The sequence below is a fragment of the Taudactylus pleione genome, unplaced genomic scaffold, assembly GCF_031769625.1.
Source record: "Taudactylus pleione unplaced genomic scaffold, aTauple2 ptg000749l, whole genome shotgun sequence".
NCBI lineage: Eukaryota > Metazoa > Chordata > Amphibia > Anura > Myobatrachidae > Taudactylus > Taudactylus pleione.
Window position 1 is genome coordinate 1,868,792 of NW_028285151.1, and position 17,861 is coordinate 1,886,652.

At 42.4% G+C, this 17,861-nt stretch overlaps 1 protein-coding gene across 1 annotated transcript in view; it reads right to left on the reverse strand.

The window, feature by feature from the left end:
- Positions 1–8,824: 8,824 nt before the first annotated feature.
- FOXN4 (forkhead box N4) overlaps positions 8,825–17,861 on the reverse strand; it is a 30,834-nt gene continuing 21,797 nt past the window's right edge. The window contains exons 3-10 of the mRNA XM_088457233.1: positions 17,247–17,410; positions 17,038–17,138; positions 16,829–16,939; positions 16,516–16,640; positions 16,318–16,414; positions 14,463–14,670; positions 13,891–14,274; positions 8,825–12,129 (exon numbers count right to left, since the gene is read on the reverse strand). Of these exons, the coding sequence (XP_088313359.1) occupies positions 11,879–12,129; positions 13,891–14,274; positions 14,463–14,670; positions 16,318–16,414; positions 16,516–16,640; positions 16,829–16,939; positions 17,038–17,138; positions 17,247–17,410 (1,441 nt within the window). The 3' untranslated portion in view covers positions 8,825–11,878. The remainder of the gene's footprint in view (positions 12,130–13,890; positions 14,275–14,462; positions 14,671–16,317; positions 16,415–16,515; positions 16,641–16,828; positions 16,940–17,037; positions 17,139–17,246; positions 17,411–17,861) is intronic.

A 17,861-nucleotide genomic window follows, 5' to 3' on the forward strand; every position in this document is an offset into this window, starting at 1 on the left:
TCCTTTTTTCCCCTAGGGTCTTTGAATGCTACTGCTTTTTTGCCTTCCCTAATGCCCCTTCCTACTAAGCTCTTAATCTTCTCCATAAATGCCCGGGGACTAAACTCCCCCGAAAATCGATCTCAACTATTACGTTCCCTATGGGCAAACAGAGTAGATGTGGCACTAGTCCAGGAAACCCATTTTGAAATATCCGCCCGTCCCCAGTCTTTGTGTGATAGGCACTATTCTACTGCCTACTATAATAATAACCCCGAGGGGAAGTCTGTTGCAATTATTTTCTCACGGAAACTTCCCATCTCTGATGTAATTATACATAGACTGATCCCAGGCAGACTCCTTCTACTTACATGCCACATATATAATCAGGTATTCAAGTTCATTAATATGTATACCCCTAACCAAGGCCAATATAGCTTCCTTCGGTCTGCCTTAGACATGCTTGACCCCTTACTTAAAGGTATTGTAGTTTTGGGAGGAGATCTTAACTGGCCCTTAGACCCCTCACTAGATATATCTAATAATGCACCTAGATATCCTCTCACCAAATATAAACAAGTCAAGACACTGCTTCACAATTACCAATTGGCAGATTCATGGAGGACCTTATACCCCACAGGCCGTAACTACTCCTTTTACTCTCATCCACACAACACCTACGCTCGCCTGGACTATCTATTTCTCAGCCACAGACATCTCCACATGCTCGCTGAAGCTGACATTGGGCAAATAACATGGTCAGATCACGCTCCGGTCTCCATGACCTTGATTCTCCCATATTTTTCCTCTAAACAATGGACATGGCGACTTAATGAGTCCCTTTTGCAAGACACATATTGTAAAACCGAACTTGATACCGCTCTATCTGACTACATTACCCATAACGTCATCCTAGAAATTTCCCCAATTTCAGTTTGGGAAGCACACAAATGCGTTATCCGCGGTAAGCTTATTCAATTGGGCTCATATGTTAAAAAACAAAAATCTACTCAGATTGCGGCCCTGTTACACCAGATTAAGGCCCTCATTCAGAGCCGTACGCTCTGAGCAGAGCGCACGCTCTGAATGAGGGCCGCCCTCCATAATTATGGAGCGTCCTCCTGGACGCTCGTATAGCTGTGGGTCACCACTCACAGCCTATACAAGCGTGCAGTTTGATGGCCGCGATGGTCGTGACCAACGCGACCATCGAAACTGCGAGCCGGAGCCTGCGGTTGAGGTTTTCAACCGCAAGGCCCGGAGTGATTTTGGCTCTATCAGAGCCAAAATCACTCCCACTGACATCACTAGTGATGTCAGTGGGCCGGCTTCTGACGGGAGGCGTTCTCTTGGGAACGCCCCCGTCAGGGAGGCACGCCCCCGGCACGCCCACCAAAGGGGGCGTGCTGTCAATCAACATCGACAGCACGCCCCCTTTGATCAGACACAACGAGCGCAGGAAAGTCCTTCGCTCGTCGCGTCTGGCGCATGCGCACGACGGAGCTCCCTCCATCGTGCGCATGCTCAGTGCAGACCATCGACCCACTTGCGAGCGGACAGCCGCTCGCGAGTGGGTCTGAATCAGGCCCTAAGTCACTAGAGGCATCTCATAAACGGACCATGTCCGAAGAGGATTATCATAAGCTTGTGGAAACTCGCAATGCTCTTAGCAAATTACTTTCGGGCAATAGCCAATCGTCTTTTAAAAAGTATAAAGGTCGCTTTTACCAATGGGGGAACAAGCCGGGAAGATTTTTAGCAAGGGCGCTGAGAGCCCAGCGAGCATCTGGATTCATACACACACTTAAGGATAGTCGAGGAACATCCCATGTTGAGACTTCTAAACTTGCAGCATGTTTCCAACAGTATTACTCTACCCTCTATAACCTACCTGACCCTAATCCTGTCTCATCTAATCCCCTTACTTCACAAAGTGTCCTTGATTATCTCACCTCTATTTCCTTTCCTACCATCTCACATTCAGACAAGCTCGCCTTGGAGAACCCATTTTCCGTGCGAGAATTAGAGCTAGCTATAGCTTCCTCGCCCGCGGGTAAAAGCCCTGGGCCTGACAGCTTCACCTTAGGTTATTACAAGAGTTTTCAAGATAAATTAGCCCCTATGATGTTGAATGCTTTCAACAATGTCTCAGTGGACTCACAATTCTCTAAACAGTTCCTGGAGGCACACATTTCAGTCATCCCCAAAGCTGGAAAAAAACCCTCCCTGTGCCCGAGCTACAGACCCATTTCGTTATTAAACGTGGACCTTAAATTATATACCAAATTAATAGCCAATAGGCTAAATCCCCTCATTCCTCAGCTGATACACAGTGATCAAGTTGGATTTGTCAAGGGCCGTGAGGCGCGTGATAACACCACGAAAGTCCTCAATCTGGTTCATTTTGCTACTTCCCAATCGAAGACTCCTATTATCTTACTCTCCACCGATGCTGAAAAAGCGTTTGATTGAATCAATTGGTCTTTTATGAGGTCTGTGCTAGTCCACATGGGACTGGGGGCCTGATTCAGAGCCGCTCGTAAGCAGTCGCTCGTTCGTTCCGAGCGATGTTTGCCCAACTGCGCATGCGTACGGATCGTAATACGCATGCGCGAACCAGTCAAAATCGTTTGTTCGCTAAATAGCAAATGCCTGCTATTTTGAGTGACAGGAGGAGGCGTATGTGGGTGGTAACAGGGGAAGGTGCTTGAAAATGGGGAGTGGAGATCGGAACGCAGGCGTGCTTAAAGGTCAAAATGGGCGTTTTATGGGTGTGCATAATTAATACAGCAGCGTCATTGACCACGTCACTGGGTTATTTTATAGTCAGAACTGCTCGCAAGATTGTGGTAGGAAAAACCAACTGCAAGAATAGCGAGCAGTTCATACGCTGGTCGATGTACTCGATTAATCTAATAAATAGCGGACATGACGTAGGATGCGAGCGGCCAGGGGGCGTAGTTTCCAAAAAAATGACCGCAAGTTTTGTTCGCTTGTTCAGACATAGAGGCGTGAACTGACCGCAAATAGCGAACGGTTCATTTGAATAGCCACCCCTTTTTTCAGAACGAACGACCGCAAATAGCGTCCGGCTCTGAATCAGGCCCTGGGTCCCTTATCCCTTCATAGGATCCTGTCCCTTTACTCCTGTCCTTCAGCGAGGGTGAGGGTCAATGGTGAATTATCCGGATCTTTTTCCATACATAATGGCATGCGACACGGCTGCCCTCTATAGCCATTGATTTTCATCCTTTGCATGGAGGCATTGGCAAGATCTATACGAGCTAACCCCCATATTTGTAGGATTCTAGCAGGTGAGCAGGAACACAAATTGGCTTTATACGCAGATGACCTACTAGCTATTGTATCACATCCGGTGACGTCTTTGCCTCATTTGATGCATGAATTTGGACGTTTTGGACAGCTGTCCAACTTTAAGATTAATTTAGCAAAATCTTGGGCCTTAAATCTGTCTGCTCATGCCTCGGTAGTTTCTGGTTTACAGTCCGCATTCCCTTTCCCTTGGCACCCTGCCCATATCACCTATCTAGGGGTTAAAATTACTAAAAACATATCGCAACTTTTTGCCATCAGTTCTCCCCCCTCCTCTCCTCCATTCGAACGGATTATTCCCATTGGCATTTGATACATCTTTCTTGGCTAGGGAGAATTAATGGCGCCGGCAAAATGGATATTCCCGAGTCAGCGCCGGCAAAATTCCGGGTCTGATCCGGATAGGAACTTTGTTCCAACTCTGGGTCAGACCCGGAATTTGGGTGGAAAAGGGGTATTAGAGGGAAGTGTGCTTGATGTTTGCTGAATGCAACTTTTTTCTTCCTTCTTCAATTTCAAATAGTTGGATAGTCCAGCTATTGCGGTATCCACCTTAGGCAGTGTGTGCTAGGTTTTAGCCTCCTCAGAATAAAAAAAGATATGTACAAATAAAGTAGAGATGAGCGGTTCGGATTTGACTCAGTTTGTTCAGATCTGAAAACAAGGTAAAACTTCGTCTTTCCGTCACGGGAGATCCAAAACGTCCATTAAAGATTACATTTACCTTGGTTTCAGATCCAAACTTGCGACAAGTTAGTAGAAGTAACCAAGTCAAATCTGAACCTCTCATCTCTAAAATAAAGCCTGTTCATACTGAAGAGGTGTTTGTCTGGATGCTCCCACTCTACCTATAATAACTTTGTTAATGAGAATATATGGAGTCTCTCTCTCTCTCTCTCTCTCTCTCTCTCTCACTCTGTGAAGTTGAAATTTCTGACTTGTTTTTCTGTTAGCGATATATACTGTATACAGTAGTAAGAAGTTGAAAAGATCTCCCTGTATCATGTTTAGAGAAAACTGGCCTGTTCTTAGAGCTGAGTCCTCCTTATAAAAAGTCCACCTAAATCAGAGTATCGTCATTCCAACTTAAATTCATGGGTAATCTGCTAAAAAAGGATCATGTTAAGGACTCAGTACCAAAATACTTCAATCTCTGGGCTTGATTCAGCATGGATCGCAATTGCAACCGCATACACAGATCGGGTGATGGTGCATACTGCGCATGTGCAGGACAGCACTGCGATCATGCTTGCAGATAGAAAGCCATCGCAAAGTGAGACGGGACGTCAGCGTTTGGGGGTGGTGACGTGGGAGTGGTCGGAGAAACGCAGGCGTGACTGTCCTTTTTATGTACTTTGTTTTTTTTTAAGGTTTCAAATGAGAAAACATACAAAATACAGACGCATAAAAATATCAACGTATACGTTTCCGAAAAATATACAAATTAGAAACCAGTATTACAAATTTATATAATAACAAAAATATCTTAAATAACAAAAGAGATAGAATAAAGAAAGGAAAAAAAAAGGATTAAATGGGGGAGGGGGGAACAGGGGAGGGTCATTTTGTATTATTAAAAAAATGTATAATAAATAAATTTAGCCCAATGTAAAGTAGCCGACATATATCTTACAAAATAAGGACAGTTTGTATTCTAAGTATGGAGACCATGTATCAGTGAAAGTACCAGGTTTATTGGTGGAAAGGATTAAGAGATCTTCCATTGACATATAGTAGTCAAGTCTATGGAACCAATCCTTACGGGTGGGTGGGTTACAGGAGTTCCAAAATGTTGGTGTAACAGCTCTTGCTGCATTACTTAGATGTCGCAGCAAGGACTTCTTGTAGCAACCCAATGAGGAATTGGAGAAATTAATTAGCCAGAATGCTGGATCAGTAGGGACATGGATGCCCAAAATTTGTTGGGAGATAGAGATAACTTCTAACCAAAATTTAGCTAACTTTACCATATATGCTTTAAAGAACCTGGGGCTTTTAGACATCTCCAGCAAACGCTGGATTTTATTGGGAACATGGCATGTAATAGAGTAGGGTACCTATACCATCTCATTAAAATCTTATATTATGTTTCCTTAGTAGTTGAGCAAATTGAGCTACAGTGTGTCTTAAGAAATATAGTTTACCATTCTTGCTCTGTGAGGGAGATACCCAAATCTAATTCCCATTTTTTAGCCCAGGGTGGTATAGAAGAGAAAGGGTTAGTTAGGAGTATCTGGTAGATGGTAGAAATTGTGTGGGAGGGGTGAGTTGGTGATATACAAAGTTTTTCAAACACAGTGAGATCTCTACTAGAAATTTTCATTCTACCCGCGGAGGATAGGTAATTGCGAACCTGAAGATATTTCCAGAAATCTGATTGAGGTATTGACCATTTTTCCTGGAGTTCAACAAATGCTTTAATGCCTGATGTAGTCAGTAGCTGACCATTCCGAAAAAGGTCTTCTCGCACCCAATTAGGGAAATTGGTGAGATTAATACCAGGGGGAAAATCAGGATTAGCCAGAAAAGAAGTGAGAGGACCAAAGCGTGAAGAAATGTGGGGTAGTTTTCTTAAAGCTTTCCAAACAGAGAGAGAGGGAGAAATTGTTGGGTGATGGATGTCTAGTTTAGGAATAGAAGGAAGCCAAGGTATAATTTCAAAGGGGAGTTTCATGAAACACCCTTCAAGGTTTACCTATTGCTTTACCTCTCTGTATCTGGTCCACTCAAGAATTCTATTAAGGTGTATAGTGTGGTAGTATGCTTTGATGTCTGGAAGTTGAAGACCACCCAGTTGTTTTGACCGTACTAAAAGATTACATTTAATCCTAGGTTTTTTCCTAGACCAAATAAATTGTTGTATCAAAACATTTAGCGAATGAAACCAAGAATCTGGGATCTGAATGGGTAAAGACTGAAAGAGGTAAAGCAACTTGGGAAGCGTATTCATCTTTACAACACCGCAGTCGGGTTTGCATAGACCCGGCTTTTGCGGAGTGAAAGTGGTCGCTTGGAGATGACGTCATCTCCAACCGCCACTGAAGCCGGACCAATTGGCCAGCTAGCAGCGCACTCCATGTCATCGTGACCCGGAGTACGCTGTTCTCACAGCAGGGTTTCACGGGCTACGCCCGTGTTAAACCCTGCTAGTTACCTGGGTTGGATTGCCGGGTCACTCGACCCGGCGATCCAACTCACTCCCCTTTTACACCAGGGAGCTGCTCGGATTAACCCTTCAAAAACCTGGGTTTTAGCTCCGGTGTAAAAGGGGTATAAATCAGGAATGGGCAATACACGGCCCTCCAGTTGCTGCTGAATTACACATAAATGTGCCCTAAGGAATACATTCTCTGGGGTAGATTTATTAACCGTCTGTTTTTCCAAGCCGCCGATGATCAACAGCTCTGACCGACTGATTTAAAATGGCAACTATAATAAATGCTAAACAAGTTTGATTTAACATGTGTTATAGTTGCCATTATAATGCATTGGTCAAAGCTGTGATCATCAGTGGCATTCTGTGTTTCTGATTATGGGCCTGATTCAGAGATGGACACAATGCCCATATTTACGTAGCTGAGTGATTGTCAGTAAACTGCACATTCATCAAGATACATTACCGTAGTCTCTTCGCAGCGACTATTTACCCATAGTACCCCCACCCCCTTTGTTTCCACTACTAATGCCAATGATTGCTATTAATCATACCTGTTTATGTTCTATTCCTGTTTCCCATTGCAACTAAGTAGGTCAAACCTATAAAAAGTAGACAAGGACAAGTGATACAATCATTATCTACATCTGATTGCCAGACAAGCGGAACAACGAACAAACAAGAAACACTGGGCCTGATTCAGAGCCGGACGCTATTTGCGGATGGTCGTTCCAAAAAAGGGGCCGGCTATTTAAATTTAGCGCTCGCTCTTTGCGGTTTGTTGACGCCTCTATGTCTGAGCGAGCGAACGAAAAATGCGCTCGCTATTTTGTAAAGACGCCCCTTTGCCGTTCGCAACACAAGTCATCTCCGGTATTTATTAGATTAATCGGGTACATCAAAAGGCATCTGAACTGCTCGCAGTGCTTGTGGTAGGTTTTTCCTACCGCAATCACTGCGAACAGTTCAGGCTAAAAGACAACCAAGTGACGTGGTCGATGACACTCCTTTACTAATTATGCACTCCCATTAAATGCTCTTTTGACCGTTTGGCACGCCTGCGTTCGGATCTCCACTCCCCCGTTTTCAAGCACCTTCCCCTGTTACCACCCACAAATGGTACATTCTGTCAATCAAATTAGCAGCCCCTCGCTGTTTTGCGAGCGCACGATTTCCGACCGCAATGACTGGTTTGCGCATGCGCATTACGACCCATACGCATGCGCAGTTGTGCGAACATCGCTCAGAGCGAACGAGCGGCCGCTTACAAGCGGCTCCGAATCAGGCCCACTGTACGCTGAACCATCCAATTCCCTTCCCCCATCCAATGGTATTTGATTAATGGGTTGATAAATTAATGTGGCCATATATCTATGAGCCCTGCCCACTTTATTCACCAACTCTCTTACATGACTTGTGTAATTGTTACGGAATCGGCTGAATTCTGTAGAAAGTACGGTATGTTTTCATTTTCTTTTGCCAAATATACCGGAATTATCTCATTTCCTTAGCACACAATACTGAAATACTGTAAGATCTTGTTGATGACTTCTAGTAGATGTTCTGTCCACTCTGTAGTCAGATGCAAAGACAACAAACAGTGGGCCTGATTCAGCAAGGATCGCAGTTGCTTATACGCACGCAATCAGACAATTAATTTGCACTGCTCATGCGTACTCCGTGCAGTGCGCGTGCGAGAACCGGCCGATGCGATGGGGACTGCGATCGCAGAGGCTACGCATACCCATGGCAGAGTGATTAACAGGGGGTGGTGACCGGGGGTGGCTGTGCTAATTCAGGCGTACCAGTGCGTTTCAACGGCGTGCATAAATTAGCCACTGCGCAGCCATACTCAGTGTGAGGACTCATAGCGTGTGCAGAAATAAGCAATTCCTGAGTGAGGTCTGACCTGCCTTAACTGTGCGTATGGGTCCGATGTTACCGATTGTTTTGCTATTCTGCTAAATGTTACGCATGTGAATAAGGGGAAGTGGGCGTCCTTATGTCAGGCTGCGATGAATGCAAACATTTTCATATCACCGCTGATATTAGCAACTTCGGTGTGTGTGTATAAGCAGAATAGCGATAATTGCTGAATCAGGCCCAGTGTCATAAGTGTCAGATGTCAAATAGCTTTGTATGACATCTTTAGGGCAAGTATAAGGTTGTCGGCTGGGACAATCGGAGGACAGTCTAGGAGGAAATATTTTGAAAGGTATTTTCTAATAAATATTGTCATGTTGCAATCATACACATAAAAAAGAACAATAGTAAAAGCATGAACAGTAGCAGAAGCATTTACTAAAACTTTTCTAGCTACCACATGAACAGTAGCTATGGATGCTGATTATGTGTAAAAGATAATTGCATTATTTTCTATAACAGAAGCAATAATACAAGCTATAACCATTTGGCTTAGCCCCTATGAGGTCTTTACTAAACATAAAAAAAAATAACCAAGACACTTCACAGAAATAATAAACTGCTTAATTTACAGTCATGTTCAAATGAATAAATATAAATAAATTTACATATAATACTGCCTAGTACAATATTATTACATTTATATAAAAAAAAATGTAAAAACACATCCTACTCTACTAACCAGCAAATGAGGCTAAACGGTTGGTAAATACATTTTGTACAGTGATTTAGAAATTAATACAAAACAGGTCAGTGTAAGAAGATTCAGGCAAAGTTAACCAGGACTTAATAGATTTTTGCACATATAACTTATAAAAAACAATGATCAAAATATTAAGACTTTGTTTCTTAATTTGTGTGTGTGTGTATATATATATATATATAGTAAGGAGAAAATCGGTGGCAGTCAGAGTCTTTAGCTAAGCTTATATATTTGTTCCAAGCATATGTATTCACTAAAGACTCCGAGAGCCGCTAATTTTCTCCTTACTACGATTTTGACTATGGAGGGTGCCGGAGCACTGTTGTTTATATATATATATATATACTCTGATACAGTATTGTTTGAAGTCTTCATTTAAAGGACCTGTGAGTGCCACAGTTTTTGTGTGGAGTGCTGGCGTTACATCTGTATATATATATATATATATATATTTTTAGGGCAGCACAGATGGTGTAATGGTAGCATTACTGCCTCACAGCACTGAGGTCGTTGGTTCGATACCCACTACGGCCCTAACTGTGTGGAGTTTGTATATTCTCCCTGTGCTTGCGTGGGTTTCCTCCGGGTTCTCCGGTTTCCTCCCACACTCCAAAAATATACTGGTAGGTTAATTGGCTCCTAACAAAATTACCCCTATTGTGTGTATGTGCGTGTGCATGTGGTAGGGAATATAGGGCCTGATTCAGAGCCACTCGTAAGTGGCAGCTCGTTCGTTCCGAGCGATGTTTGCCCAACTGCGCATGCGTACGGATCGTTATACGCATGCGCGAACCAGTCAGTGCGGCCGAAATTCATGTGCTCGCAAAATAGCGAATGCCTGCTAATTTGAGTGACAGGATGAGGCGTTTGTGGGTGGTAACAGGGGAAGGTGCTTGAAAACGGGGAGTGGAGATCCGATCGCAGGCGTGCTTAAAGGTCAAAACGGGCGTTTTATGGGTGTGCATATTTAAAACAGCAGCGTCATTGACCACGTCACTGGGTTATTTTATAGCCAGAACTGCTCGCAAAATTGTGGTAGCAAAAACCAACCACAAGAATAGCGAGCAGTTCATACCCTGTTCGATGTACTCGATTAATCTAATAAATAGCGGACATGATGTAGGATGCGAGCGGACAGGGGGCGTAGTTTCCCAAAAAACGACCGCAAGTTTTGTTCGCTCGTTCAGACCTAGAGGCGTGAACAGACCGCAAACAGCGAACGGTTCATTTGAATAGCCACCCCTATTTTCTGGACGAGCGAGCGCAAATAGCGACCGGCTCTGAATCAGGCCCATAGATTGTAAGCTCCACTGGGGCAGGGACTGATGTGAATGGCCGAATATTCTCTGTAAAAGCGCTGCGGAATATGTGTGCGCTATATAAATAACTGGTAATAAAATAATAATAAATGTTTTGTAGCCTGACTACGAGCGATTTAAGCCTGAAACATTGCTAACATCACTGGTGTGCTTTTTCTTTATTACTGGACGTATAGACCGCTGAGTGCCGCCATTGGAGATATATATTGTTTTGGAAGCTGGCACCGCCGCACTTATGACTTTTGGGAAGGAGTGTGCTGGGATACTGGCTGAACTATATATATATATATATATATATTCAGTATATATACACAATATATATATATATATATGATTTACTCTTGCTGCTCCCATTAACATTTGTGCGCAATCATTTGCTGTCTTTAGTTAAAATACTTTGAGAGCAGCACTTGGTAAGTGAAGATGGATCATCGGATCATTGTATTGCAGATTTCTATGTCAATTCCACAAAAACCATGGATCTGAAAATAGTGATTTTATAAAAAATAATTTTACATTTTTCATTTTAAAATCAAACTGATACAAATGAATTATACCAGCTATTTTCCATTATATAGACAATTAGAGGTGTTATATCCTGCTTTAACTGCTGGGAGATATGTATATGCGTATGTAGTACTGATTCAGACTACAAAGAAGGCCCTATCAGTGACTACATAATAATAACCCTCTTCTTTGACATTAAATGCCCTTGAATTAGGAAGCAATGAACAAAAAGAGAGAAAGTTTAAGTAAATAAACTGTGCAAACCTTGCTGTTTTGTAACAATAATGCCCTCTGAGAAGATGTGTAATTACAGTTACTATTGAGGTCTGCTAGGTTGGGTTTGATGACTAATGCATGTCTATTGGAATGCAATCAAAAAAAGAAATACAGCTAAGAGGCAGTCACATCTTATACTTGACAGTAATCCCAGATGTCCCAACTATTACAGGGTTATGAATTACAAATGACCGATAAATATTGAAATTTGACACATAATTCTTGTAGTGGTGGCTGTGGTATTGTCCCATGATATCGCATCTGTCTCTGCCAGGTATGACTCTTGATTGCTCTGCAATGTATTTGTACACAAATGAAAACGAAAACAATCAGATGAATTATAGTGCTATTGAAATCATAGTTCCATCAGTTTAACTGGCAACATTTAACTTGTTCAAGTTCAGTGTAGGTTTAATATTCACATTGGAAGTCTGGGTGCTGAGTATGGCCGCTAGATGGTGATCAGAAACAACATCAGTTTTAGTATGTTCTTGTCATGGCAAAGAAAATTGTTCCCAAAATGAAAAAAGAAGAAGACAGGATTTCTCTACATTCCATACACTACACGTCCTCATTACATAAAACAGCAGGAATGCTATAAGAGAAAGTATAAGCAAAACGTAGAATGGGATCACTTCTGGTCCTTGCAGTTTTGGTTCTGTGCCTATGTGGTCTGGAGTAGACCTATAACAAAGCTATAGGTTTATTGGCTGCTCCTGTCACACACTGGGAAGTTGTCACATTGTCCATATTGGCATATGTGGTATATAAGCTGGTGACCTGGAAGTCTGTAAAGGAATGGTCACTGCTACTAGACACTTGTGTTAGGCCAATGGAGCCCAAATCACAGTCTGACAGCTGGAGGGGGGAATTGCTGAAGGCTGCAAATGTATCAAGATTGAAACTTTCATCCTTCATGTCTTCCCAGATATTACCTTGAAAAAAAAAGAAATGTAAAATTTTGGTTTACAGAGTGTCATAAACATACAAGCAATATATGAATGGATATCAAATTTACACATGATCATTTTCAATGTGTTAACTGAAAATACAGTTTTCCAAGACATTTAAATTTACATAATGATATAAATAGAAAAAAATGGACATTAGGGTTTACGCCATACTTTTGAAAATGTATAGACAAATCAGAGGTGCAGAGGACTAAAGCACCTCCATGTGTATAGCACATAGATTGTACCCCTTACTATCCACTCCTGGCCTGACTGCTTATATTTGCCATTAGCAGGCAGGCTCCCAGTTCACTCTTAGCACAGTGGTATGTTCTATATTTGGAGGTTTCAGTTTACCCCTACTTTATCAGGAACACTGCAGACACACTACTGGCTGTTTGTGGGATTACCCTTAAATCTTCCAATTCTGAATACACTGGTTGATGATGTGCAGTAGAGATGGTATTACAAAATGTTGTACAGCTTGCAGAGTATTTCTTAAAATTGGGCCTGATTCAGGGTTGGGAAAATGTTCAGAGAGATTAGATTTGGGAGGACGTATCCAAACTGAAATTTAAATTGCAGTGTAAAAATAAAGCTGTCCAGCATTTGTAGGCTACATGCAAAAGCAGCCAGTATTTACCCTACATGCAAAAAGAATGTATGTATTTGCACCCCTTGTATTGCAACATGATTTGTCCAGGTTCACAGTTACTTGCTCTATCTTACTCTATTCCCAAAGCTGAATCAGACCCATTGTGTCTGATCTCCCTGCACTTATCATATCTCATAGCTTGCATTCTAGCATATAGAACCTGAGCTCATAAGCATTAAGGGGCCTATTCATTAAGCGTAAAAATTCAATGGAGATAATTAGCTTTAGAACTCTCATGGAGTTCTAGCTAATTATAGGTGGAATTCATCATTCCACCTCTCCATAAGTATCTATTCCGAAAAGCTGTCATTTTTGCGATGACAGCTTGTCGGGAAATAGATCCTTTTCCCTCACTACACTACCTTATCGCATCTGGAAACAGTGCTGCGCATGCGCTGTTACATCTGTAAAACCAGCGCATGCGCAGCACTGCCTACAGATGCGGTAAGTTTCGTACCCCCCCCGACCCCTCCCCCCTCCGCTCACCTTCCCCCCCCCCCCGACTTACCTGTCCGCGCAGCAGCCTCCGGCTCCGTCCTGCTGGTCTGTCATGTGGTTTCCCTGCAGACCACATGACAGATTAGAAAAATAAAAAATTTTTTTTTTTCTTTTTCTAAACTTTCTTGTGCTCTGCTGGGGAGCACACATGACAGACCAGCCTCCGGAGCCTGAGGACGGAGCAGAGCGCCGGAGGGACTCGTCGGGGGACCTGCACACGCTGATACAGGTAAGTGGATTCTGCTATTCGCCACCTCACAGTGGCGAATAGTAACTGCATCAAATTCCGAAAATTGATAATTTTGGGAATTTGATGAATACCATAATTTCCACATCCCCATACTAATGTATGGGGAGTGTGGAAATTGACGCAGGGGGACTTAGCAAGGAGATATCTGTGATATCTCCTGTGTTAAGTCTGTTCATGAATACCAAAATAACGTTATTTAAGGAAAATGTCCTTAAAAACGTTATTTTAGTGTTGATGAATAGGCCCCATAGTGTGAAGAAGTGCCATTATAAACTGAGATTATGCCTTATTAATATGAGTTCTCATGTCTGTCTACAACCCTTTTTTCAGATTTACATCCTACCTTGTAGAGCAAAATCCATGATGCTAGGGTCAAGGGAATCCACTTCTGTGCTCATGTCTGAGGTAAGGCTGAGAAAGTCAGAGGCTGTCCTGCCTATAATATGCTGGTGCAGTGGGCTTTGGGTCATTTCTGGAAGCACGTGGAGAGGAGGGCTTTGGGCTGGAGCAGGGGAGCTTGATGCAATCCGGGCCTGAGTCTGAATTTGATGGTGTAATGGTATTGACTGTAAAGACAAGGTCATGACGGGGTGTGGCTGCAGTTGGGAGATAGGCACTCTTCCTGGGACACTCCCAAAAGTTGGCATTGTTGTAGAATCTGAGGTTGCCAGTTTACTTGGAGCTTTGCAGTTTTCAGGTCTGTCCATAATCAGTTTATCAAGTTCATCTACAAAAGAAGATAATTTTGAGAAGATTTGGGTCAAAGGATGAATTTAAAGATACCTGGATAAAGAGAGATGAAGCTTAGGGATCAGACAGCTATTAACACCTCCTGGTCTAGGGGTCCTGAGTATGAGCAAGATTAGAATACCTCATACCATTATAAGCCAGGTCAGCAGATATGTATTTCCTTACCTGGATTAGCCATGCTCCTGCGAATAGCTGGCAGATCTTTCCGCTTCCACTTCTGCATCTCCTCTTCCATCTTTTCGATCTTTGCAGGGTTTAATGCCCACAGACATCCTTTGCGTGATGACCCACTCAACTTGTTCTCCACCTTTTCAAAGCATTTGTTCAGGGACAGATTGTGTCGGACTGAGTTCTTCCAGCCATCTGGTGCTGTCTGAAGATACACAGATCATACCAATACTGAATAGTCCTTTAGCCAAATTACTTTATTGTCTGTTCAGTATAACAACAGCTAATATGGAAATATATTAAAGCAATAGGTCCCCATCAGATACAATACAAAATGTAAGATGAGTGCAATATTCACATAAATGACTTTATTTTTCAAACATAAAATAATTGTGCATATGACCTAACGATGGCTCCACATGTAATAATTTCATTAACCAAACTGGATAATTCAGACTGTATGTGTGAGACTCTATGGACCTTAAACTATGTTATCTAATCTGATTTTTATCTTCCAGGAAAGAAAAAACAATCATTAATGACTGCAATCTGTGTGTGCAGTAACTTGCTTGTTAGTAATAAACTATGCCTAAGGGCCTGATTCAGATTTGTACACAAATGCCGATGTTTAGGCAAATTACTAGCCATTGCCCAAGCGTGTAATGGTGGGTACACACCTAAGCGATATATCTGCAGATGATGGCATACACACTGACCAACCATCATCTGCATGCTGCAGCGGGTCCCAGCACTGGGGGTTGTGCCGTCCCCCTCCCCGCGGCTGCCACTGTGTGTGTACGGGTGGTCTGCAGACTGCTCGTACACACCTGCCGATGGACAGATATGTCTGCAGGCATATACAGCATGTCCATCAGGTGTGCAGCACAGCCAATGTGATATGTTTGTGAACGGCGCCGTTCACAGACATAACGCTAGTACACACTGGCTGACGTGCAGCAGATATATTGGCCGATCAATTGATCGGCCAATATATCTGTCAGTGTGTACCCAGCATAAGCCGCACTGCACATGTGCAGCTATTGTATTGTAAATACGCTCACACAGAGGATTCATTCGCAAATTGAGTGACAGGTAGTCAACATTTGAGGGAGGTAACGGGGGGAAGGGGGGGGGCTACAAAAAATGCAGTTGTCGGACCATTTAAACACTGTTTTCTGGGCGTCCATAAATTGCTTGCAGCAGGGGAGCCCTCTGCGTGTCTGGAGACCTGCTGTGCCTGCAGCAGCTTAGACTTTTTTAGAAGGCTGATGGCCGCCTGATCTGCGTTCGATGTTTCTGGATTTGTGCTTGAGTGACGGATGTGAGATGCTTTCAGTGGCCGTCTCTATGAGTCGTTAGCATATTTTTACAATTGTGATCCGCGATTGTATTAGCATACACATCTGAATCAGACCCTATATGTATTACGTAATTCAAAAGACTACCAAATAGTGCTGAATTTGTTGTTCAACCATTTCTTACGACTTCATCAGCTTGAAGTATTGTGTAAACTTCACCTGCTTTACTACATTTAACAGCCATGAATAAAATAATATATCCAAAACACAGAATATAATATACAATAAATACGGTATACACTTAATGAAGCACTTGATTATTGTCTCCATTAAATTCCATGTTTATGAAAACACACACGTATAAAAATGCTAACATTTTAGCGGTAATGCTACATACACGCACCAACCTTCATTTTAGCTACCCGGTGGGGTTTACATGTGGGCAGATAAATACATGCCAGATAATATTGTAATAAAGTCTTTAAAGCTATGTAAGCTCACAAGACGCACCTAAAACCATACATGTAAATTATCACAGAACACGTTTCTCTTACCTTGAAGTATGGGAAATGTTCCTTCATGAAGCTGTAGATCTCACTCACAGGTAGACTGCCAGTCTTGCTGTTTTTTAAGGCCATGGCAATAAGGCAGCTGTTCCAGAGAAACAAATTGTGGTAGATAGATAAGTGAGATGGTGCTGATGGTTGCAGACACTTAGAATATTTGAATCAGTGCAGCAATGAAACATTCACCTGTATGAATAGATAGGTTTAGGGTAGTTCTTCGGGTGCATGTCCTGCGTAGGATGAACTGCCAAGCGTGCCTGAGAGTATGGAGGCTGTGCTCTGTAGGTATTACCAAATAGCCCAGCAGGACACTGCAGAAAAAGAAGAATATAAAGTATAAGTAAGACATCACATTAACCATTTATTTTTACCTCATACAAAACTTTTTGAATAAATAACTTTTAATGTGAGGACAAGTAAATCTGCATATTTAATGTACCAGAGCACAGTGACCTAAAACTTACAAGCATGGCAGACAATAACAGGTGGAGCATCTTACCTGCTGAGGTCCCTGAGATAATGCATACATTTGCTGGGTATGAGACTGATACATAGACTGCTGGGACTGAAGGCTAGGAGACAGATGCCCACTCATACTGTACTGGCTAACCTACAGTTAAAGAAAAAACAACACAACAATGAGTTGATCATTTTGTTGCTACCAGTAAATGTCTGTATGCCTAATTTATCTATACCCTTACCACTTACATTAGATCCATGTGAATTCATTGTGTTAAGATCCAGAATGCCTTGTTGCATGCTTGTTGGTATATGAATCATTTGTCCAGATATGGTATTAGATATCTGACCTAGTTATGATAAAATATAACACGTGACAATTAATAATCATTCTACCACAGGCTAATAAAGTCTACATAGACTGTAACACTGTATCTATAAGAAAATATTCTTCTTACCTGGCTGCTGGATGACTGAGTTCTGTGAGGGAATAGTGTACTCCATCCTAACACTAGTCATTTGCTGTAACCTGGGCACATCCACAGAGGTCAGCCATGACAGAGACTGTAAGTCATTCGGAAGATCATCTTCTCGCATTTGGGAAGGGTCGGAAGTCACAAGCCTGTAAGCAGTAAGATCACAGGTAAGCAAAGACATGATGATGATTCCAATGGAATTTAACCACATTCATAAAAAAGCCCACAAAAAAAACAGTTCTATGATAGATGACAATAAAGTCAGGTTGCATGATGCCAACATTGGTCTCTGACTAGATACTGTAAGACTCACAGAGAGCAGTGTTTCACAATGTTTCATAATGTAATCTTTCATAAGGGCCTGAAACATTGGCAATCAATGCTCTCTGGGCTTCATTCAGCAGCGTACACAAATGCAATTGCAAATGCAATCATCTATGGATCGCAGTTAATGCCAAACAACCGACATAAAGACGCCCACTGCTGCCTTCTCATAGCCATCCAATGTCGCTCTTCTGCATAAACATCGGTACCACTGATGTACATCGGGCAGTCATTCAGCATTTACAACAAGTCTGACCAGATGCAAGCACTGCA